The 24542-nt window shown below is 47.0% G+C and overlaps 1 protein-coding gene and 1 long non-coding RNA gene across 2 annotated transcripts in view; both read right to left on the bottom strand.

Annotated features, from left to right (window-relative positions):
* Positions 1 to 24542, bottom strand: part of LOC149367099 (uncharacterized) — a 434438-nt gene that overhangs the window by 177728 nt on the left and 232168 nt on the right. The window lies entirely within an intron of this gene.
* On the bottom strand, positions 7955 to 11517 carry LOC149367102 (uncharacterized). Its single transcript, XM_089571061.1, has 5 exons — positions 11282 to 11517; positions 10195 to 10269; positions 9637 to 9754; positions 9235 to 9299; positions 7955 to 7962 (listed from the first exon to the last, which is right to left on the bottom strand). The coding sequence occupies exons 1-5, from the start codon at positions 11466 to 11468 to the stop codon at positions 7955 to 7957; spliced, it is 453 nt and encodes a 150-aa protein (XP_089427187.1). The 5' UTR covers positions 11469 to 11517.

Here is a 24542-nt window from a genome sequence, read left to right as displayed (position 1 = left end):
TTCACACCCTACCTATCACGGCGCTCGTTCGTTAGCAGTTGGCGAGTGCTTTGGAGAAAAGTTTTACAGAGTATGTAACGTCATTTAGAAGCTATCTTTTTTTTAAAACGTCACGATGAATGTGGCGAATGCGGGCATGCTCCCAACAGGCGCCTCCGCCTGCAGGGTGTTGCACAAACTTCTCAAAGTCCGACGTGCTGCCAGTGCTGCCGCGTATGCCAGATTTACTCGCTAATGCGATCATTCAAATTAGACAACCTACACAGCTTTACACGAAAAGTTCACAAATGGCGCGGTCGAAAGCGAAACGCGTACCGCAGCAGACAACAGAGTAGACCACGCTGTTCCGTAGGCAACTCTAGAACGCCCCCTATGATGTTTGCAAACACTGCCTGCTGTTTCCACCTTTATTCTGAAAATGCCCTAGGAATAGTAAAAGTACCTTTTTTGTCAACAGAAAGTCCAACCTTGTGAATCACACCACAACGCACGCGAGTTCCTTGCTGCTTTTCTTTTATTTTTCAACGCAGTAAAGGCGGCGCGACAAACGCAGCCGATGTAGAAAGTCGATTGCTGGGAGCAAGTTTTATTGCAGCAAAAACATTTTCTGAACAAAGTTTTTTTGGTTTACATATAATTCCAATACGTTTTAACAAACATATAGGATGTAACTTTTGTTTTCTTACTATTTATGTTTGAAGTGACGTTACCGGAACTTCCGCTGCTGCACTTTCGGGCGAACGGAAAGACGCGCCGCCGTCGGCTGGCACACACACTACTCGACTACGTCATTTTACGATCTTCAGAAACGTACAGACATCTTCAACTTTCGTTTGCCCTGAAATAATAGCTTTATGAGAAATTCAGAAAGTGAAACAAGGTTTTCCAATTATTTGCATGCGTAATTGCACTCTGTTAAACTGCAGTGCGTGGTCATACATCAATCACTGACCTGGGACCAGTTTCGGTTTCGGTTCTGCTTCTCCATCCTCTTTGGCTTCAGTATCAGCGGCTCGACATAGCCTTGCTTACGTGAACCTATCTAGGTGGTGTTCCTTGACAGCGGTGGTTTGAGTCAGAGAATCGAGCTCAGCAAGGCCAGCCCATCTCGACGACTCTCTGTTTACATGAACTCGATACGAGCGAGTCAGCTATCGCGGCGCGCATCGGCTCCGCGCGTCTGTTCTTTGCTGCAGAAAAATATATTCCAGAAGCGTGAAGAGGGTCAGGCATAATTTGCAGATGGGGCTGCGAGTCAACACACCCCTTGCGATAGAGATGAAGACTCGAATCCACGGCCGGGTTCGGAGGTTCACGGTCGGGACTCCCGCAGGCAGAGGTGTCGCGGGCTCTCGGCATGACTGCTACTTGCCGGGCGCGCGACGTGCCGTTGCGAGCGGCGTAACAACGACTGACTCGCCGCTCGCCGCCTGCGCTCAACCGATGTCAATGACAGGCCGCACGCGACGCGTCGCACTGACAAGGGGCAGGATGCGTCATAATGACGTGGGGGCGCGTTTCTCGGGGCCGGCCTGTTAGCCTGGATGCCGGCGTCAGAAAAACACGCTAGTATTATTTTTTCACGCTCATAACAAGCACTGGAATAGATGAATGCCAAAAATGAATCATTTTTGAGCATCGTTGGCTGATGCCGCCCAGTGAACACCAACCCATCTACTGTACAGCTATAAGCTGTCTTGCCAAGATAAGCAAGCCATCTTATAGACATCTCAACTGGCCTCTGAGACAGTTGTGAAATGTCTACAAGATGTCTTGACAAGAGGTGCAAGACATTTTCAGACGTCTTGATATATCTTGTAGCTATCTTGTAGCTCGGCTAATGCACCCACTTTTTTAAGCTATAAGATGTCTTGCAAGACATCTTGTAGTAGTCAAGAAGACAAATCTTAGTTACTTTCAAAGGTCTTTTTTATTGAACATCAGCCAGTATATTAGACGTATATAAGACATCTTGCCCAAGAGAAACAAGTTGTGTTATAGACATCTAAACTGCCCCCACCCCCTGACAGTCACTAGGCATTTACAGGATGTCTTGGCAAGATATGAAAGACATTTCTAAATGTATCAATACATCTTGTAGCTATATTCTGGTTCAGCTAACGCAGCCACTTTAAGGTACACAGTGCCTTGCAAGACATCTGGTAGATATCTCAAAGAAGGATTATATGTCTAAAATAGGCTCTGGAATCTCTTCAAAATTATTGATTTGCTTGCTGCTATGTTCAGCAGAATTGTATGAAATGCTTGTGTACTTGTAGACATCTTATTAAACACCAATATCAGACATCAAAATAAAAAAATCACATCAAATGTGCCTACAATTAGCTGCACTGCCCTCACACATCCACAGTGGCCTTTTAAGTGTGGAATTCTTTACAGCCTTAAAGCTGATAAAATAAGTTGGGAGCGCAGCAGTGTTTGGTGGCTGCTGTGTTATGGTGGAAACCGAAATGATGTACCATTGTCGATCAATTATTCTGTCAGGAATTGTCGCCTAGCTGGCAAGAACTGTAGTTCTTTTTTATTACAAAGCATGCCACACTGCAAAATGAACAGCCATCAACTAGCTGCTCTTCATCAGGTTTGGCAATGACAATACACGATGTTAGGAAACAAAATGTGTAAACTACAGATCATTTAATTTTTCTCAACAACGTACATTGCAAAGTTAAAATGCTTGACTTGCAGAACTAAAAATTGCACACATGTATTAAAAGCAAATGAAGCCACTATAGCAACAGCATGAAAATAACAAAATAATAATGCTTTTCTGCCCAAGATTAATATTGTCCCTCTATAATGATGATGAAAAAATACGAAAAATGCCCAACTCAAGAGCATGAAATGACTAGAAATAAATGGGAATGGTGCACCACTGTCAGTCAGTCTCACAGGTATTAAAGCCACCAACTAGTTGGTGAGAACTGTATCAGCTTTCTTTTTGTTACAAAGCACAGCACATTGCAGTGAAAAGCCATCAGTTAGGTGCTGTTTGGGAGGTTGGGAATTAATTATACATGATGCTAGGAAGCAAAATGCGTAAACTACAGATCATTTAAATTTTCTCAACAACATACATTGCAAAGTTAAAATTCTTGACTTGCAGAACTAAAAATTGCACACATGTATTAAAAGCAAATACAAAAATCAAAGGAAGCCACCATAGCAACAGCATGAAAATAACAAAATAATAATTAATGCTTTTCTGCCCAAGCTTAATATTGTCCCTCTATAATGATGATGAAAAAATACGAAAAATGCCCAACTCAAGAGTACGAAATGACTAGAAATAAATGGGAATGGTGCACCACTGTCAGTCAGTCTCACAGGTATTAAAGCCACCAACTAGTTGGTGAGAACTGTATCAGCTTTCTTTTTGTTACAAAGCACAGCACATTGCAGTGAAAAGCCATCAGTTAGGTGCTGTTTGGGAGGTTGGGAATTAATTATACATGATGCTAGGAAGCAAAATGCGTAAACTACAGATCATTTAAATTTTCTCAACAACATACATTGCAAAGTTAAAATTCTTGACTTGCAGAACTAAAAATTGCACACATGTATTAAAAGCAAATACAAAAATCAAAGGAAGCCACCATAGCAACAGCATGAAAATAACAAAATAATAATTAATGCTTTTCTGCCCAAGCTTAATATTGTCCCTCTATAATGATGATGAAAAAATACGAAAAATGCCCAACTCAAGAGTACGAAATGACTAGAAATAAATGGGAATGGTGCACCACTGTCAGTCAGTCTCACAGGTATTAAAGCCACCAACTAGTTGGTGAGAACTGTATCAACTTTCTTTTTGTTACAAAGCACAGCACATTGCAGTGAAAAGCCATCAGTTAGGTGCTGTTTGGGAGGTTGGGAATTAATTATACATGATGCTAGGAAGCAAAATGCGTAAACTACAGATCATTTAAATTTTCTCAACAACATACACTGCAAATTTAAAATGCTAGACTTAAGAGAGGATGAGGGTCTTAAAAACTTGTTCTTTATTTGTTGACATAACTTGTTGAAACTTGACACGCAGGTGATTCATAGAACGTTGATTTCAAATATGCACTTAGATTTCAAATATCTCACTTGGAAGAAAATTTATTGCAAAATAACATTCAAATTAGGCCATTTTTTAAGGGCCTTTATAGTAATTTATCAATTAAAAAACGCTTTTTTAAAAATATGCAAGCATTTCCAAAGGTATGCCACATATCCTAAAGCTTTCTTTTTTTCTTTAAACAAGATAGATTAGCAATTAGGCCAAGTGTGGGCTAATTACTGCCACATCAATTTTTCTGTCCAACTCTGTTATTTATGACCAACAAAATGAGTTTATAGACATTTTGCTAGCTTTAGGATGTGCTTTGGACCTTTGCAAATGTCTGCTTATTGTTAAAAAGTCTTTCTTTAACTGTTAAATTATTATAAAGGCCTGTAAGAAATGACCTAATTAGGATGTTTTATTTTGCCATATATTTCCTTCCAGCTGAGACATTTGAAATTTAGATGCATATTCAAAATCAGCATTCAATGATATACCCAGGTGCTAAGTTTCAGAAAGATATGTTAACAAATAAAATAAAAGCTTTTTAAGACCCTCATCCACGCAAAGTTAAAATGCTCGACTTAAAGGACTAAAACTGCAGAAATGCATTAAAACAAAGAATACAAAAGGGAAAGGAAGCACTCCACATGACAATTACAAAATAATAATCCTGTTCTGCCAAAGTATAAAACTGTAAAACACAAAAAATAGCAAAATCAACAACGCGAAATGACTAATAATAAACGGGAATAGGTATGCACAGGGGTATTGAACTGGGTGAGTTGGAGTGGTGAAACAAACAATTTGCACACAGTCCGTACAAAATAAAATAAAGCATCCAACTTGTAATAGAAAAAAATATAGCATACAGACAACAGAATGCAGAAATTGAAATACAGACTGCAATTCACTAAGGGAGCATCCAGAGGCAATGCAAAACCAAGAACCCAAGAAATTCAAATGCAAAATACAATTCAGTGAGCTAAAAAACGCAACAAATTCGCACAGAACAATTCAATGCCTGAGGAGAGGACTGCCTGAGGGTACTCATCAGTATGAAAATATGAAAAGGTGAAGGTTCACGGGCTCTCCTGTGGCCTTTCCTCGTCCTGTTGAGTTGTCTTCTCGTTTCTGCAAAAAAAGAGTTATTTTCTGCAGTTAGTACAAACCATAAGATATGAAGGAATTTTTTTCAGAGCCCAACAGCCATCGAAAAATTTATTGGAAAGGCATTTTCTTAACCAGTGTATTCTATCAGCTATACAAGTCAAAGTCAGCCCATTAAAAACAGACACACACAAGCTTTCTAGGAGGAGGGACAACAACAGACTTTCGAGGATTAACTCACCAGGCAGAAGCCACACATTTCTGCATAACCTAAAATGAACAAGGCATCAAAGCCAGAATATTACAACCAGTGCTAGGGTCAAAAAGGCAAGCTGCCTAAGATTTAATTATTCATTTTACTTTTTTACTTGCAAGTGCTGCTTTACAAACTCGCACACGCACACACACACGAAAAAGGCTCAGCTCCGGTCGAAATGTTCAGAATAAATCTGAGAAATGCTTGCCTTTTTTTACTATCTCCCACAAAAGCAAACACAACCCATTATTTGAATGTGTGTGTCTCTATAAGTAAGATTTTGTTGAGCCACAGAGGCGAGGGCAATCTTGTTATTGAGATTCGAAAACTGATATCTTACAACCCCACAAAAGAACAAGGGACAAAAATGAAACCAAGAGGGCACAGTGCAGAACTTGAATTTGAAGTTCCGCACTCTGTCCTGTTGGTTTCTTCCTTGTGTCCCTTGTCCTTTTGCGCAGTTGTAAGATGAATTCTAATACCAATCATCAACTAGACTGCCTTTCTATTATATATGGCTATTAATAATGACCAGCTACAAATCTAGTTGTAATCAGGTGCCTATCATTAATATTTAAAAAGTTAACTGTTAGGTATTAGTTATTCATGTTATTAGTTAACATGATTTGCCTGTTTTTTGACATCCGCCAACACTGGTATTACTCTGCCGCAATAAGATTCTCTTTACCCCAAAAACCATATATCTAAAAATTAGTGATCACCTTTGCTGAAACGCCTTGTGTCCCTCCCTGTCAGCCCTTAATTTCAATGTTAAAATTACTATTTCCTGTAAGCCCCTCAATTGCAAGAGATTAGAAATGCCAAAGGAAAGGACTGCATTCCACTTGTCCCCATACCTTTTAGCAGCATTCTGCAGCCGTGCCGGACAGTTTTTCAGCCAACCCTTCGTGGCCTGCTGAATTTGTTCTAGGGTGGCATTCGAAAGCCCTTTTATCAGTCGGACAGCCTCTGTTGATTAAAATAGAAAAAAAAACAATAAAATCACAGCAGAGGGCTGACAGCCTAATTTTGTTCAGAGTATCTTCAGCCATTTGCCACAGAGATAGCTGATGATGTTCCAGCATTTCATATGCTTGCCAGAGAAACAACATAATTACGTAAAGTGTAAGTGCAAAATAAAAAAATTTCTTCGACTTTTATGACCAAGAACAAAAATATTCTGTTTTCCGTAATCTCTGACAATTGTACAAAGAAGCAACGTTCACTTTGAAGAATTATGTGTGCTGCCAACAACCCTGATTTGCCATTTCAACCCTTCTATCACTATGTTATTCTACGTAATTTTTTGGTCAATCTTCTGCAGTTCTAATTAACCGTTCTGAAGAACTGAGACTCACTTTGCAACACAAGGAAGAGCTGAAGCTCTGAAAAAGGACGCTTTCCCTTTTTGCCATAGAGGCTGTATTTTTGCCCCAGAGAGTCGTGCAGCATTCTTGCGAGGATGCGAGCGGTTGCAGATTGGGGCGTGCTCCCCCCGATGCCAGCCAGCTGTTGAGCCTGTGGTAAAATGATGCCACATGAACTATGTGACTCGCCTAACCACAAAACTGCTTTCCAGCATTGAAACAAGATTGTGCGTAACACATCTTCATATATTAGGTACTTCAATGAAACCTTTCTTACATAAAGGCGTCAAGAGCACGGGGCGTGGACAAAGCAAAAACATGAAAGCAGTAGTGCAAGCTGGCCATTCTGGCATGAATTGCAACTAGTACATAGTGCAATAAAATTTAAAAAAGGCTAGTTTGATCTTCACTAACTCTACAAACTACCTCTTGTGTAGAGGCATCAGCGCAATCTAACCAATGCCCTTCAGGAAATAGGCACAAGCTGCAGGTAAAGCTGAACATGACTCATTCACAAGCTAAAACTCTGGCTGTGTCAAGTTACATCAATGCAGCATCTGGAATAAGTAAGAACCAGAGCTAGGCAATTAATTCTATAACGTGGTTTAGCAGCTGGGTTGCTTGTATTTGCTTGTACACGAGTAGATTTGAACCTAGAATTTAATTTCGCAACTTCCAAATAACCTTACCACTTGTGCTTGGAACTGCCTGCTTTCTTGCAACTTTTTTTCCACTTCTTGAAGTTCCTCATCAGTTTTCAGAGGCCATGAGACGCATTCATCGGCAATGCTTTCTGAATTTTCTTTTTCTGACAAAAGCTTTATGATTGTTGCCAGCTGCTTTTTTACGAAGCAAATTTCTCTCAGCAGGAGAACAGAGTTTTCTGAAAACATGGAAAAAAAAAACGAGCATGAACCAGGCAATTAAGGTACCACAACTCTCCACACAATAGCAAATAAAGAAAAAAGACCTTGCAATTCTGCCTGTTGCTGAATGAGCTCTTTTGTATCATTGTTGCTGCCCATCGGTGTGTGAATGCAGCCAGGGAAGACCCACTGTTTTACGTAAATTGCAATGTACTGTACATTTTTTAAGTATTCCTGAAGAACCAGTCAAGAAACAGAATGACAAAAATTTTTGGCATCATCACTAGCCAGCTGCAAAGGTGGCAGAAGGCAAGGGTAAATGCTTAGATATCTGAATACTTCCCACCTGTTCAGAGAGTCACTTAGGGACAATTGCCTGATCAAAGTATAGACAACTTAAAAAAGTAGTTATTCATAGATCCTTCAATGTAATTATTCCCCAAGATGAAGTAATACAAAAAATTTAAAACATTTTGCCTCGTCCTTATTAAGCCCGAAAGCAGTTATCCAGGAATAGTCAAATGAAATGCAAATATGCATAGTCCATCTCATGACAAAACCTCTCTAACAAAAAGATCTTGGCATTGCAAGAATGTCACATGCTGCACATCACCGCCACACAGATTAAAGGCTCGTGTACACAGTGTGCACCAGCTCATTGACCTGGGACTTGAGTACCCGACACACATCATTTTCAAGTTACACGGAGTTGCAGTGTACTATCCCAGTGCAGATGACCAGATAGCATCACCGCGCGTTGTCTGGCATGTGTGAAAATGGTAACAGCTGTGCCACAGGAGAAGGAAGATAGAACAGATGCTCACAGCTACCCTGCTGGGCACCTTTGGCGTGCTTCGAGCAGGACAGAATGCAAAAATCCAGAGAAAAAGACAGCAGCTGGTGTGGGATGCAGCAAGGGGGAGAAAAGACAAAAAGAAAACCGAACCAAAGCCATTTTCGAGCACTATAATGTGAGCTTTTCTCCTCAGCTCACTTCATGCATAGCGCAATTCTGTTTGCAACTGTCGTCTTTACGAAAGGCTACATTATTTACTGTTTTCATGCAGCACAACTGAAAAAATACAATGAAGTTTTGGTTACCAACAGTCGCTGAAAATGCCTCCTGCTGATTCACTGGAGGACGCTGCTCAGGCACTGCATTGAAAGACAAAAAACTGTTACTTGGAAGATATGCACACCACTATAACTTTGTCACTTTTCTAGCTTGTGCAGAACTGCCAAGCCTGCAGGAATGGTACTTGACAAGGTAATATATGTGCAGACACAACCCCTAAGTTATTTGAACATAGATTAATAGCTTATAGGTGCAAAATGCAGAGCTTACCCCATGCACCTACATCATTAATTAGAAAGCTACAGGATAACTGCACCCAGTATTCTTGAAATTTTTTACCACCATAAAACACCAAGCAGAGCTTGCATTATTTTTTGTGGTAGCTATCCACAGCAACAAGATATTTAAGGAGCTTGAATGAACATACAATCAGCCAGTCCCAGCAAAAATTCTAGCACATGGGGCCAAACTGTGATAAATCTACTTACCATTACGAGAGCAAGACGGAATGTCAGGACGACTCTTCTCCTGAGTGACAGCTGCACTGCAATCGCTGATTGAGACGTTAGAAATAAAATGCATTAGAGCCTTGTTACACAAATGCAATGTTTTCATAGCCATTCAGTTTTTCAATGTGGTTGCATTTCAGTTTAGGCCAAACTGGCATTAAGGTGAAGAATGTACTAAAATCCTCAACCTTTGTAACATCAATAACAGGCTTACCTGAAAAATTTTTTTACATATTTTTTAAATCAAACAAAATCCTCTTATTAGATATGCATACAGAAAACAACTTGAGCCTCAGTGGGATCATGCTTTCTATGAGTGCAATGTATATAGTTCCAAATTCTTCCTTAGTTTCGCCCCTAAAAGAAGCAAAATTCCCTTACATTTGGCGACTGAAGGGTGATGGAGGCACATTTTTTAACCCTTCTTCATCATCATGTCCATCAAACTCATCAGATGACAAACACACCATTTGCCTCTTTCGTTTTCCACGGCCTTTTTCTAGGAAACCGTCATGAAAGGGATTGAAAGAAATGGACCGAAAACATTATTAAGGATCATAAAATGGTGCTTTGTGCTACATGAGTATGGTTTAATGATTACACTGCAGCGTAGCCATTTGGAAATTGCTAGCTTCTGCAAACTAAACTTTGTTTCAGATATTCACTTTCAGCCATCAAGAGCTGAGAAGCATGTTAAGAAAATGCATTCAACAGAACACATAGAAAAATGCCACTAAAAGCAAAAATACTGTTCTTGGTGCATGCACACACAATAAATTTAATTGATCAAAGAGAAAAATAGAAAAAGAAGACTTTTAGCTCATTTCACATTTTGAAATGAACTTTTGTATGCCACAAGAAGGAAACATTTCAACTTGTAATTGTTGTTTAATAAACGCTACAGGTCACAGCAGGCGAGATGAGAAATATATATAGTACCTTGATCTGTTGACGTAGCAATATCATCAGTGTCTTCTGCCTTCCTCAGTTTCATCCTTGCTTTTTCATAGGTTTCTAAGAAAATAAAAACAAAGATTGTATCATGAGAGCCAGCAAGCTAGTTGAGTGATCCAACAAATTATTTCAAAACTGAAGCTTTTCTTTTGAGACCAGCAAGTTGCCAGCATACCATTATAAGATGGCACGCCTACTGAAAATGTTGTAGTCTAAGAAAGCTGGTGACGCAGAATAGAAAGCTCAGGCAGGGTGTGGGCAACAGCACAGCAGACACTTCTTTATAACACTCATTTGCAATGCTTGCTTTTTTTCTGTCTAAAAAAAAAGGGTTCACCTTAAGTTAAGGACAACGCAGTGAGCTATGGAAAGAAAAATGACAGGTGTAACGTTAAGAGGTCGGAAGCAGGCAGAATGGGTGAGAGGACAAAACGTGGGTTAATGACATCCTAGTCGAAATCAAGGGGAAGAAGTGGGCTTGGGCAGGGCATCTAATGCGAAGGCAACATAGTGGAGTTGATTCCAAGAGAAAGCAAGCGTAGCAGGAGGCGGCAGAAAGTTAGGTGGGCGGATGAGAATGAGAAATTTGCGGGAATACAATGGCAGCAGATGGCGAAGGACAGGGTCAATTGGGCAGAAAGTTAGGTGGGCGGATGAGAATGAGAAATTTGCGGGAATACAATGGCAGCAGCTGGCGAAGGACAGGGTCAATTGGGGAGACGTAGGATAGGCCTTTGCCCTGCAGTGGCCGTAGTCAGGCTGATGATGACGATGACTGAAGAACAATGTCACAATGGCATTGCCTCAACATTTACCACTGCATGTTTTGTTCCTTTGGTCCCTGCCTTTGATGCATTGTTCAGTTCATTACACATCCTCACACATTACATTCCTTAACAGACCAGATCCCTGCTCTCAGATGTCAAGAACATATACTGCCAGTTGTCCAATGGAAGACCATGAAAGAGTGTGGAAGTATGTACGAATAAGAAAGAAAAACTTGTGTGGAAAAAATATGTGCAACCAACCACAATAGCGGAAAGGAGGTGTAGGAAGTGTTGATGTACCTTACCTTCCATGCTCAAGACGATGACGTCATGCTTTGTGTATGTCGAGTCGGGCACTTCCCTGTGTTTCACGGCTTTCATTGTCCTGGAAGCCTTGAAGTTTGCTGGCCAAAAGCACTGGTCATCTTCAAGCCAATGTGATGGCACCACGTCAACGCTGTTGTCTTCACAAAATCGCACAACAGCAAACATTCTCTGCAGAAGGGAAAGCTTTAAAACAACAAAAATATCACAGCTCACACTGTACATATTGCTACGGACGCTGGGAGGACGACGAAGTGGTTTTGTTACGAAGACGACGCTGAGGTGCGAGCTTGTGTGCTGTGAGTCTACTTCAAGCCGTCGGTCCCTTGCGTAGCAGATTACCTCTGCTGTTTCTATTGCTGCTTCTAGCCGCCACGTATCATTTGGTGGAGGTGCGGGGTATCGTGCGCCGCGAACTGGAGGCGATGACGCCCGCTGTTTCTTCCTTGCCACTGCCGGACAACACCTTGGCCCTCATCCAAGCCGTCGTTCGACAGGAGGTTGCGAACATGGCCGTCCCTTCTCGCGTCGTGGACACCGCTCATGCCAGCCCGGACCCTCCAGTGATCGCAGCTGCCACTTACAGTCGCAGCTTCTCGCCTCGGTACCGATATCGCAATCCTGCCGAATGGCGTACCTCTGATGACAGGCCGATCTGTTTTACCTGCTCTCGCGTCGGACACATCTCCCGTCACTGCCGCAGCCGTTGGTCCCCGCCACCTCGCCCCTACTCCTTCGTCGACCGCCGCAACGACTACGGCCCGCGCCGCTTCACCCCCCGTCCCGATCCGCTCCGTGACGAGCCCGCTCCGCACGCTCGTGGGTCCAGCCGCTCACCTTCCCCATTAGGCCGCCGCTCCCGTTCTCCTACCACACGCCGCAGCCCTTCTCCTTCGACCTCCCGCCACTTCTCGGAAAACTAGCCGATGCAGCCCCCGGAGGTGACGCTGCATCATTGACCCGGCCTGAAAATCCTCTCTTGACCTCCGCTGCCCAACGTAATCTCTTGAATGTTCTCGTGGATGGTGTCCCGGTCCTTGCCCTCATTGATACTGGCGCCCAAGTGTCAGTCCTAAGCTCTTCTTTGCGCCGCCGTCTGAAGAAAGTTTTAACGCCTGCCGCCATGTCCACGGTTCGCGTCGCCGATGGCAGCCCCGCTGCCGTGATTGGAATGTGCACTGCGAGAGTCAGCATTGCCGGACGTCATATACCCGTTATGTTCACCGTCCTGACCAGGTGCCCTCAGGACATAATCCTTGGCCTTGACTTTTTAACCGCCCATTCAGCTCTTATTGACTGTTCCTCAGGCCTTCTCCGATTGGATCTGCCCCTGTGCAATGACGACTCCACCAGCTCACCTCGCCTTCAATCCACCGAGTTTGCTCGTCTCCCGCCACAAGCTGCTGTCTACATCCCTATGTCGCCTTCTCCTCCCGTCCCTGATGGAGACTACGTCGCCTGCCCTATCACCGCTGTGATTCTGAACCGTAACGTCCTCTTTCCCCACACCATTGTCCACATCACCAACAACTGCACCTGCCTCCCTGTCCTCAACTTCAGCCTGTCCCCTCAGGTACTTCCGACCGGCATTTCACTTGCTGATCTGTCCCCATTGACCGATTGCACAGTCTCTGTCCTGGCTCCTGACCCAACGACTGCCGCATCTAATGTCCCTACATCGCAGCCCTCCAGTGAGGATTCTATTTCCCGGATGATAGCGGCCGATCTACCCTCTGCTGATTCTACAGCTCTTCACAGTCTCTTGTCCTCCTACAGTGATATTTTTGACTTTGGGGACCGTCCCTTGGGTCAAACCTCTGTTGTCGCCCACCACATTGACACCGGCGAGGCCCGCCCTATTCACAGACGGCCCTATAGGGTCTCCCTCGCAGAGCGCCGTGTTATTCAGGCAGAAGTGGACAAGATGCTGGCCCGCAACATCATCGAGCCTTCGAGTAGTCCTTGGGCGTCCCCTGTCGTGCTTGTTAAAAAGAAAGATCAAACTTGGCGATTCTGCGTCGATTACCGCCATCTGAATGCCGTCACAAAGAAAGACGTCTACCCTTTGCCCCGAATTGACGACGCTCTCGACTGCTTGCACGGCGCCAGTTACTTTTCCTCCATCGATCTTCGCTCAGGGTACTGGCAGATCGCTGTCGATGAACGGGATCGGGAGAAAACCGCCTTTGTCACCCCGGACGGCCTGTACCAGTTTAAAGTCATGCCTTTTGGCCTGTGCAATGCCCCTGCCACCTTCGAGCGCATGATGGACTCCCTCCTGCGCGGTTTTAAGTGGACGACATGCCTCTGCTACTTAGATGACGTGATTGTTTTTTCGTCCACATTCCAAAGCCATCTTCATCGCCTTTCAGCCATCCTTGCCGTCTTCCGCCGCGCTGGTCTTCAACTGAACTCGAAGAAATGTACCTTCGGCCGCCGACAGCTCAAGGTCCTTGGCCACTTGGTCGATTCTGCTGGGATCCAACCCGACCCCGACAAGGTCCGTGCCGTGCGTTCATTTCCTACGCCGCGCTCCTCCGGTGATGTGCGCAGCTTTCTCGGCCTATGTTCCTATTTCCGCCGGTTCATCCAGAACTTTGCGGAAATAGCCCGACCTCTTACCACGCTCCTCAAGAAGGACATCCCGTTCTCTTGGGGACCCCCCCAAGCTGACGCCTTCAGAGCCCTTATCAATGCCCTCACTGCTCCACCTGTGTTGGCTCACTTTGATCCTTCAGCCCCTACGGAACTTCGGACCGATGCGAGCGGCCATGGCATTGGTGCCCTACTTGCTCAGCGGCAACGCAACAAGCTTCGCGTTATTGCGTACGCCAGCCGTCTCCTTTCTGTGTCAGAGCGCAACTATTCTATCACCGAGCGGGAATGCCTGGCCCTGGTTTGGGCTATTGCAAAATTCCGCCCTTACTTGTTTGGGCACCCTTTCTCTGTTATCACGGATCACCACGCCTTATGCTGGCTTTCTTCGCTCAAAGACCCTACAGGCCGGCTGGGGCGCTGGGCTCTTCGCCTTCAAGAGTACACATTTTGTGTCGTCCACAAGTCCGGCCGCTTGCACCAGGACGCGGATTGCTTGTCCCGTTACCCTGTCGATGCGCCTTCCTCCAACGAATGCGAGGCTGACGCCTGCGTCTTATCCATCTCGGCCTTCCGCAACATTGCGCACGAACAGCGCTTGGATTCTTCGCTACGTTCCCTCATCGACCGCCTCACTGCCAACCGCTGTGATGCGTCCCTCGCCCCGTTTGTGCTCCATGAGAACGCCCTCTACCGGCGCAATATGCGGCCTGACGGCGCTGACCTCTTGCTCGTGGTCCCGCAACACCTGCGCCGCAGCGTCCTTGAGCAGCTTCATGACGTTCCCACGGCCGGTCATCTTGGAGTCTCCCGCACCTACGACAGCGTGCGCCGCCGCTTCTTTTGGCCCGGTCTATACCGTTCTGTCCGCCGTTATGTGGCCGCTTGCGAGCTGTGCCAACGACGGAAGACGCCCTCGGTTCTCCCTCCCGGACACCTTCAGCCGATTCCCATCCCCGAAGACCCGTTTTCCCGTGTCGGCCTCGACCTGCTCGGCCCTTTTCCGGTGTCTGCTATGGGAAACAAATGGATCGCGGTCGCAACGGACTACTCCACGCGCTACGCTATTACGCGAGCGATCCCAACCAGCTGCGCAACTGATGTCGCTGACTTTCTCCTGCACGACGTCATACTCCACCACGGTGCTCCCCGTCACCTGCTCACCGATCGCGGCCGCTGCTTTCTTTCCAAAGTGGTCGCCGAACTGCTCCGCTTCTGCTCCGTCCGTCACCAATTCGCCACGGCCTACCATCCGCAGACGAACGGGCTCACTGAACGTCTGAACCGTACCCTCACCAACATGATTTCCATGTACGTCTCCGACCATCACCGCGACTGGGATATTAGCCTCCCATTTGTTACATTCGCCTACAATTCTACGCGTCACGATACAGCCGGTTTCTCGCCTTTTTATCTTCTCTTTGGCCGCGATCCTTTGCTGCCCTTCGACAGTGTGCTGCCCGCCACCGCCTCCACGAGTCCTTACGCTCGGGACGCCATCGCTCGCGCCGACGCTGCCCGTCTTGTCGCCCGCCAGCGGCTGTCAGCCTCCCAAGTCAATCAGAAACGACGTCATGACTGTCGCCGTCGTGAAGTCACCTACTCTCCTGGTTCTCTTGTTTTACTCTGGGTCCCTTCCCGCCGTGTGGGCCTTTGTGAAAAACTGCTTCCCCGATATACAGGCCCTTATCGGGTCGTACGTCCGGTGACCGCGGTGACTTACGAGATCACCCCGCTACATCCGCCATCCCCGGCCGCTGCACCCCGCACCGACATCGTCCATGTGTCCCGCCTCAAACCTTACAACTCGCCGTCTAGCTGGCCTGTGTAGTGCGCACCGGGACGGTGCTTTTGCCGCGAGGGGGGTCATGCTACGGACGCTGGGAGGACGACGAAGTGGTTTTGTTACGAAGACGACGCTGAGGTGCGAGCTTGTGTGCTGTGAGTCTACTTCAAGCCGTCGGTCCCTTGCGTAGCAGATTACCTCTGCTGTTTCTATTGCTGCTTCTAGCCGCCACGTATCAATATGCTGTTAAAAGTAAGTGGAAGGCGATATTAGCAAACAAAATTAAAGTCAATGCACTAATTGCATGCATCCTTGAATAGATATATGCACACTAGTGGTAATCGTGTGATTACATAAAGCACCAATAAATTTTGACTCTTATTGTTTCTATTCAAAGAAATAAAATTTTTTCCATGGAGCTCACTTCCAGTTACTTTTGACAGCACTTGTACGCAACAAATGGAAACTTCTGAAGTAAAACTAAGCGGAATGAAGCAGTGGAAAGACCAAATATTCACTGCATGACCCCAAATATGGTAGCAATACACACTTGCACTGGACACTAGACAAGGGCCACACCTTGTCTGATGATGGTTGGGATGCAATGAAAATATTCAAGTCACTGGACCTGCAGGGTACACTGTAGAAGTCACGCAATGCTGTGAACTGCCTCCCAACAAGCACTTTTGATCCGGCTTGATCATAGCAAAAATCAGACACAAGCACAATGCTGGAGTCACTAAGGAGGCAGCAGTTATCCCCAGTAGTGGACTTCAAGTTGAACTGCGGAAAAACAGCAGCTTTAAACTGTGGCCCATTACATGAGCGTGGCAGCTGTCCTCCAGTGTGCATCTGCGTATATGTCACTGAATGCTCCAATGTTTTCTGAATGGCATACAGCTCTCCGCTAGCACTGAGCTCATGTATTCGGTTGTGCAGCTGCTCAAGGGGCCGTGTTGAGCTTCTGACGAGACGTTTGAGCTGAAACATAAAGCTTTCAGCTGCAAACGCACTAAAGCTATCAAGTGCCCCATGGTTTGCTACATCATCTGCTAGATGAACAAGATTATGCACATTGTACGAAACCTTGGCAAGACCATACAATGATTTGAAGGTACGCACAAAAAAGATAAGGAGCTCCTTAGCATAATCATTGTATGCGCTGCACATACTTGGGCTTGCAAGAATTCTGATTGCAACATGCAACACAAGAAAATGCTCATATCTCTCTCGGTCCAGGATGCCTTTCAGCACTGCAGGACCCAGGTACAGGAGAAAAGAACGAAGTTCAGTTGCCTTCCAGAAGGCTAGGTCTTTCAATGGCCGCGGCAAACGTGCAAACTCAGTGCAGCAGAAATTCTTAAGGTCAACTAAGCGCTGCGAAATCTCATGTACACTTGCACATGGTAGGCGGTACGATTTACTGCCCTTCATCCAGAGAACCAGCAACTTTTTGGTGACTCCAATACAGACTAAATGCATGTAATCTAGTGGAAACTGGGACACCAGTCCTATGGGCAGTGACCTAAGCGGAGTGTCGCTGACGTGATGCTCTTCCTGAGTCTTTTGCATAAAACTTTCATCAGTTCGCAGAAGTGCATCTGTTTCTGGAAAAACTACTGAACCGTCTACAAACTCTCCTTCCTGTATGCATTTGCAACAACCAAAATAGCCTGTGTGAGATTTGACACCCAACAAGAAAGCCTTTGCAGGGGCATCGCAAATAAATCCTCTCACATGCACAGTGAACAGCTTCCCAGCAAAGGTCAGTCCACCTGACAAAACAGTTTGAAGTTCAGCAATGAAATCTGCAAGGTAGTCGTCAACTGAACCCGGCTTTGAGTTCCCATGGTAACAGCCAATTAGGAAAACGCTACTACCAGGTATATCAGGCGTTCTTCCAAGGACTGGCCAAAACTGGCTGTGTGAGCTCTTTGTAAGTGGCAGCCCATCAACATAAAATAAAATGCCAATTTGAGACGGTACTGATGACACGTCGACATGTGACAGCACAGCACGTAGACATTCTACAATGCCAAAGTGACAGTAAGATCCTGGTGGCACGCTTCTGACGTTCACTGTACGAGGTGTAGACAATAATGCCCTTGCGTCGCTTGGTAAGCCGGAATAGCATGGATGCTGCCTCATTTCTTTCAACAGCGAAGAAAGCGCGGCGTGAGTTACCTTATGGGTGCTAGCCCACTGCCTCAAGAAATGCCTCATACGGCATTCTGAATCATTATCCTCATGGTATTCTGCATGCTCTGCAGAGGAACTCTCATTAACACATACCTCCTCACACTGAAGCTCGCCTTCGTCTGAGGAGATGGTAGTGTCGCTTCCTGGAGCATCAATTAGCTCATCAGACCGCCTACTGGACTCACTGTCTGAAATGGAAGCAGCGCGCACTGTTCCATTTACATCACGGTCATTACCAGCTTGAGCATTTACACCAGCTTTTTGCGTGCTGTCAACGCTCCCGGCATCGGCCATGCCGCGCGCGTCAGGACGAATATCGCGTACAACGGAGTGCCTGTCAAGTGTTACCTGTTCAGATGAAATGATCACCCCTTCATCTAAAAGATCCACTTGAAAAGCGCTTCCACCTGCGAAGTTCGCGTTGCGTTCGTTTACACTTTCAATTGCACAAACGGACATGACAGCGCCACTATCGTTGGAACCGCGCTCTCCAGCAATTAGACCAGAAACCTCATCGTTCAGTCGGCGCAATTTCTGCCATCGCGATAACTCATCAAACGTTTTCTTGCGTCGTTGCATGCTGAACAATTAGCTTCGGACCAACTGAAAATTATGATTCATACCTTGATGGTGATGAAGCAAAAGCAAGAACTCCGAAACCTCTCACGCTGCAGCACCTGGCCCGCTGGGTACTACCGCGCTTCTAGAGCTGGCGTGACTTTTCGCGCCAAATCGGACCGCAGAAGAAAACATAAATTTTAATTGGGCATTAAAAAAATATTTAATAAAAAATACACATGTGTATGTATTGTTTCCATTAAATAGTAAATTTTAAATTCACCAGCTACGCTTTAACGCATAACATTATTAAAGAGTGCAGTCCTAATCCTGCTCAGTCTTGGCCACGTGGTCTTGGCGTCGCGCTCCCTCCTCAGTTTTTTTTTTTTTTTTTCCTGCATGCTTTCGGCCCGGTCTCGCCACCTCTCATATACGCTCCCTCCTTCCCGCCTCTCTATTTGCCCTGCCGGTCTTGGGCATCGCATGCGCGCGCTTCGTCGAACGCCGGCCGGGAGTCGTTTCGGCTCCCTCCGGCTTTCTGTCTTGCAGTGGAGCCAACGGGAAAGCACGCCTTTGGCAATAGAATATTCCCGCGGCACTGCCGTGCATTGCGAACTGGGGTTTTTCATTTAGTTATCTGTAAGTGACGCGACTCTGGTTACCTCCTGTTTAAGTGTAAACGTATAGTGCAATGTAGGTGCATATATCCATGAAACGTCTTGTGAGGAAGTCCAGCAGACTTCTGAAGCAGGACGTCTAGACGACAACTTGCTTAAGCCGTCTTGCAGCCATCTTGTGTAGCCGAGCATGTGAAAATCCTTCATAAGACAGCTTCCAGATGTCTTGGCTAAGATGTCTTCTAGCCAAGCATAAAGCGTCGTCTTGGAGATGTCTTTGGTAGCTCAAGATATATATGACCAATATAGACATTTCAAGACGTCTACAAGATATTCGGTGCTCAGTGGGGCCGAGTTGCTGGCAGTATTTAATTCAGCGATACAAGCAAATTTCATCCCATGACCGCTTTATTCACTGCCTGGTCGCCGCTCGCATATAGCTGGCATTTGCTAGCTCCGCTGGCGTCGCGGAAATCGAGCATATCTTTATTTTATTATGGGACAGGCTCGCAGTTAAAGGGGTGGCGAGAGTAGTACCTTTTACAGCGGTGACCAGTTCCGAAGTTCCCTCAGCTGCGGTATCGATAGTATCGATGCAAAACCAGGTATGCTTAGCGACGACCAGGGCCGCCGGCAAGCCTCGCAGTTCATCGCCCGGCGCGTCCGCAGACGGCGCCGTTGCCGATAGCTCGGCATGCTGCCACTGCTCGAATATAACAGGCAGCCTTTCTGATAGCATGGCTGTTTTGTCTTTTCTGGTGCGAATGTGAAATACAGCGAGTCTGCAGGCCAGCCGGCAGGCCAGCCGGAAAACCTGGATCCCGGAACCTGGATCCATAAAAATGAGCTAAAGATTCACGTAAATAATAAACTGTGGGAGCAAGAAGTGTGGAAAATAGATCATTTTTGAGGATCGTTGAACAATGCCGAGTTGCTGGTAGAAGCAGCAACTGTAATACGAGCAAATTCCTTGCCACAACCGCCGCTCTGCAGCTGCCGCTGCCCGGCCGTTGCGGTCCGGCTTGCGCGCCTGACGTCCGCTATATAGCTCCGCTGCCGAGCGCACCTCAACAATGACCATATTTTTTGTTGTGAGACGATGCTGTTGACAGTAAAGCGATGCCAAAAGCAGGCATTTTACAACCAAGGCTACTTCCGAAGCGCTGTACACCGCAACTTCGATGCGAAACAGGCCTAGCGGCGTCCAGGGCAGCCAGAGATCAGTGCAGTTCGTCGCCCGGCGCGCCCACGTCCAGCGCCGTTGCCGAAAGCGCGCTACGTGGGCAGGCATGCTTTGTCGCCGCCCGAGTACAGCCGGCAGTCTTTCTGATAACATCGCTATTTTGTCTTTTCTGGTGCGAACTTCAGTAGCCAAGCAGCGCGCAGGCGCTGGTGTGCGGTGGCAAAGTGCTACACCGGATGTGGGCCGGGCATGAGTCTAGCGGCGCAAGATGCTTGCCGCTCCGTGTCCCTGCTTGCAGTAGGCGGCAGTTCGCAAGCGGCGACTGGTGCGGCGCGCCGGCCAAGTTTTCCCACAACGTGTCAGCTTGACAGCTAGCAGACTCCATTCTGAGCAGACGACGGTGTCACACTCAAGTCAATATGCGTGCTGTAACCTCGGTCAACTATGGCTAAACAGGCTTCACTAAGCCGCCATGTTGTGTTGACGACAGAAGCCTCTGATTGGCTTCTTAATATGACGTTTGCTGTGAGTTGACGGGGACGCGCGCTGGGAAACCGAAATTTAGTTTTTTTCGCTATTCAATCAACCCAGACGATGAAAGGAACCAAGGTAGACTATAGAATGAAGGGTCAGAATTCCAAATACACACGCCGTTCATAATTTTCGGAAAACATTTCACGACCCCTTTAAGTGTGCAGTGAAGCTGCGCCCACATTGAGCCTTCGCGCATAGAATCACTCCTCGCCGAAAAAGTAGTCCGCCACTGTAAGGTAGGGGCCATTAATCGCCTCTTTCCATTTTAACCGGCGCCGTAATAACGACTGAAAAAGCCGCTCTACGAGCGGCGCGGCGACAGCATCACGGTAGTTAGCCTGGACGGCGTTCGCTGTTTCACTAGAAGCTCGTTTCCGTGTTCTTTTTTTACCAAAGTAAACGAGAGGTCTCCCCTATCAGTTGAAGGTCGCGTGTCCGCCCGGTCGCGGCCTGCGGGAAGAAAGCATCCTCCGTGGCCGAGTGCGGATCGCCCACTGGTCTGTTGTGGGTAGAGGGAAGGGCAGCATGCGCGCCTCGCGGCTTTCTTCAAAGGGTTAGGCTCGCGGAGGGCGCGCTTGCGGTTGTCGAAGGCATCCCTTCTCTGACAGGGCCGATGCCACACGGCGTGGCGCGGTACGGACAATGCCCGGTGTCTGCGCGCCCATTTGCTAGCCTCATCGGGGAACGTTTAGCGGCATCTTACCTGCCCTCCCTGTTGCGGGAGGGCGTTCGTCGCCGCGTTTGCAAGCTGTGTATGGCGCCGACGCCGGGGCTTTTAGGGAGAAAGCAAAAACACATGTAGTGACGAGGCTCCTCCTGCTCGCGGCTTAAGAATATATCAACTTCTTGCTTTTTTTTTATTTTCGCGTGGGGAGAGAGCGCGGGGGCACGCGATGCTCTGCCGCCATCGCGACACAGAGATTTTGGTCTCGACCGGAGCCAGGCACGCAGACCGTGCTCTCGAGTAGCCGTGGAGTGGGTCCACGGGGCGGCTGGTCAGACATCATGCTGTCATGTACATACTCCTTGTAAATAGTCGTCTGTGTACATAAAACCTATATCAGTGCTCGGCATGAGTCCCGTGTCTTCGTACTGGCTCAGTACTTCGTTGGAAAAAAGAAGAACGGAGGAACAACCTCTCCGTACATCAAGAGAAGAGTAAAAAGAACCACCCTTTACTGCCACTTAAGCGTTTCTGGTTACCTAAACAAGAAGCTTATCTCAAGAAAGAAATTATGAGCTCTAGAATTTTGATACGTGGATAGCTTGATGTTGTCAAACATCAAACAGCTGATTTTGTTTACTGTTGCGATTGGCCGCAGACCGCGCCCGGGGTTAGCAACTGCAGTGTTTTTGAGTTGTATCCTACTTTTTATAGGAGCCAGATGACCGTCAGGCTCAGCATGGTAGGACTATAGCTTTTCGCTCCAAAACTAGTTTAGTTCTAAGAAGCGACAATAAAAAAAAATGTGCCTAAACCAACACACCTTGACGACGTCGCCAACGGAAACCCAGGGATAGAAGGCTGCGAAAGCTGCAACCATGAATTCAACGCAGCCCTCTTTGCTGCGCCTTCACAAAGCCCAGCGAATTCTCAAACACACGCACTGCATCCTCGTAACGATCTTGTGATTATTACATTGTTGTAACTAAGTGTGCGGATAAGACTGTTGGGAGCCAAACGGGCTCGAGGGACAGATAGTAGCCGCAGCGCACCGCTTCCACGGTGCAGCCGACCGCGCGTGCGGCACACTCCAGCGTGGGAGGCGAGATCAACGCACAAGTAATCCGGGGGGGGGGGGGGGGGAGTCTCTAGCGACGCGAGTCGGTAGAGCAGGCTAATCCACGGCCACTCGCAGAAAGAGGATGGGGGATCTCCGAAGGTCCCTCCCGCCTACGTCGGCAGTGGACGGCCACGCTCCAGTCGTCGGAGGCGCTGAGGAATCTCTGGCTACAGGGTGGAGTGGTCTTGGCCAGCAGCTGCCCAGTTCCAGCCTCGCACCGATTCCGAAAAACGTGGTCGTGGCCGCAATTATATTGCAGTGGCTATCAAGAGAACGCAAACGTAGGAGGGGGTGGTAGAGAGCGAGGTGGGCCGATGAGAACATGAAGTCTGCGAAGTGGCCGCAACTTGTACCGGACAGGAGTAATTGGAGAGATATGGGAGGTGTCTGTACTTCGTTAGGCAGATGATGATGTGTCAACATGTCCAGCGTGGCGGCAAACTTCCAGAGGCGGCTCCGCGCTCATCGGTTATGCCATGGGGTGTGGCCACGTCTCTAAAAGCAACTGTTTTGACGACCGAGGATGGAACCGGGAGGAGTATACGTTTGCGAGAACTGCTACGGTCTTCTGTTTGGTTTGGTTTGGTTTATGGGGTTTAGCGTCCCAAAGCAACTAAGGCTATGAGAGACGCCGTAGTGGAGGGCTCCGGAAATTTCGACCACCTGGGGTTCTTTAACGTCAGACATAACTTCACCAGCGAAAGAACGAGACACGAGGAGAAGAAGAACACAGGACAACCCTGGACAACGCCAGCGTTGTCCTGTGTTGTTCTCCTCGCGTCTCGTTCTTTCGCTGGTGAAGTTATGTCTGATGTACACCAACTAGCCCACATGGGTACCTTGTTACAGTTCTTTAACGTGCACTGACATCGCACAGTACACGGGCCTCCAGAATTTCACCTCCAAAGAAATTCAATCGCCGCGGCCGGGACCGAACCAGCGTGTCGGGTCAGCAGCCGAACACCATAACCACTGAGCCACCGCGAAGGATAAAAAAAGTGCCACCAGCACTCTTGTGTTCGTAAAAATGGTGGCGCCTAACAGGGACTCCGAACGTTTTTGGGAGGGGGGAGAGTGGGGGGGGGCAAGTATTGTCTTTGCTTCATCATCATCATGAGCCGGAGTAGAGCCACTGCAGGGCAAAGGCTGCTCCTATATTCCTCCAATGAACCCGGTCCAGTGCTAGCTGCATCCACTTGACTGCTGCAAACTTCGTATTCTTAATTATTAATGTTTTAATTCATTGTAGCCGTTTCAATTTCACATAATTGCATCCTCGCTTATTGTACATCGGTATATACACTTTAAGAATGGTCGGCAATTTCATATTTACTGAAACCTGCGCAGACCGCGCAAGTGAGTAAACGGATTCGAAAGCTGCGAAAAAAAAACATTTTTAATATTTCTGAATTCGCGCTCGCACTGAAGCAAACCTGAACTGATATATTCATGCAAGTAGACATGAAAGTAGGCACTAGGTACAAACCTATAGTATCACAGACTGACGAGCTTCAAGGCTAGCACGACAAGGACGTTGGGCAGGGGAGGTTTTCAAAGGAGGCCGAAGTTTGCTGTTCGTTCTGCTGTTCTAGATAAGAACTCTTTCATAACAGCATCCAAATGCAGTTCCGCAATCTCTCCTTGTGCAAGTGGAGGAGGAGAAGGTGTGTCAGCCTCCTCTGCGTCATTCGATTGCGCAGAAATGTTTTTACTCTCCTCCCAACACTGAAAGATCGCTCTCCTGAAGCAGCTGACGCAGGCACAGAAAATACGAGTTGCAGATACCGGACAACCTGGTCCATCATATTACGCATGTCTGCAGACTTCCCTGTTACGCTCGACTCCTTCCGCTAAAGCGCTGAAGCATCGGGACGGCTCCTTGGTGCTGTAGCCTCGTATACATGGAGCCCGACGTTGCGGGTCGGGTCGGGGTGCGCCAGATGTCGGGCTGACCAGCCCGACCCTACCGCGTATACATGAACCGGT

Source organism: Amblyomma mixtum, chromosome 1 (assembly GCF_055824585.1).
Source record: "Amblyomma mixtum isolate Tamu chromosome 1, ASM5582458v1, whole genome shotgun sequence".
NCBI lineage: Eukaryota > Metazoa > Arthropoda > Arachnida > Ixodida > Ixodidae > Amblyomma > Amblyomma mixtum.
The sequence above is the reverse complement of the archived record's forward strand: the minus strand, read 5'-3'. Positions and strand labels throughout refer to the sequence as shown.

Excerpts from the sequence above, each read along its gene's own strand:
- LOC149367102 (XM_089571061.1), bottom strand. The coding sequence starts at position 11,468 with ATGTTTGCTGTTGTGCGATTTTGTGAAGACAACAGCGTTGACGTGGTG. Across the intron at positions 9,755-10,194 it reads TGCTACGTCAACAGATCAAG|AAAAAGGCCGTGGAAAACGA; the intron begins GTACTATATATA and ends ACGGTTTCCTAG. Across the intron at positions 9,300-9,636 it reads TCACCCTTCAGTCGCCAAAT|CGATTGCAGTGCAGCTGTCA; the intron begins GTAAGGGAATTT and ends CGTCTCAATCAG.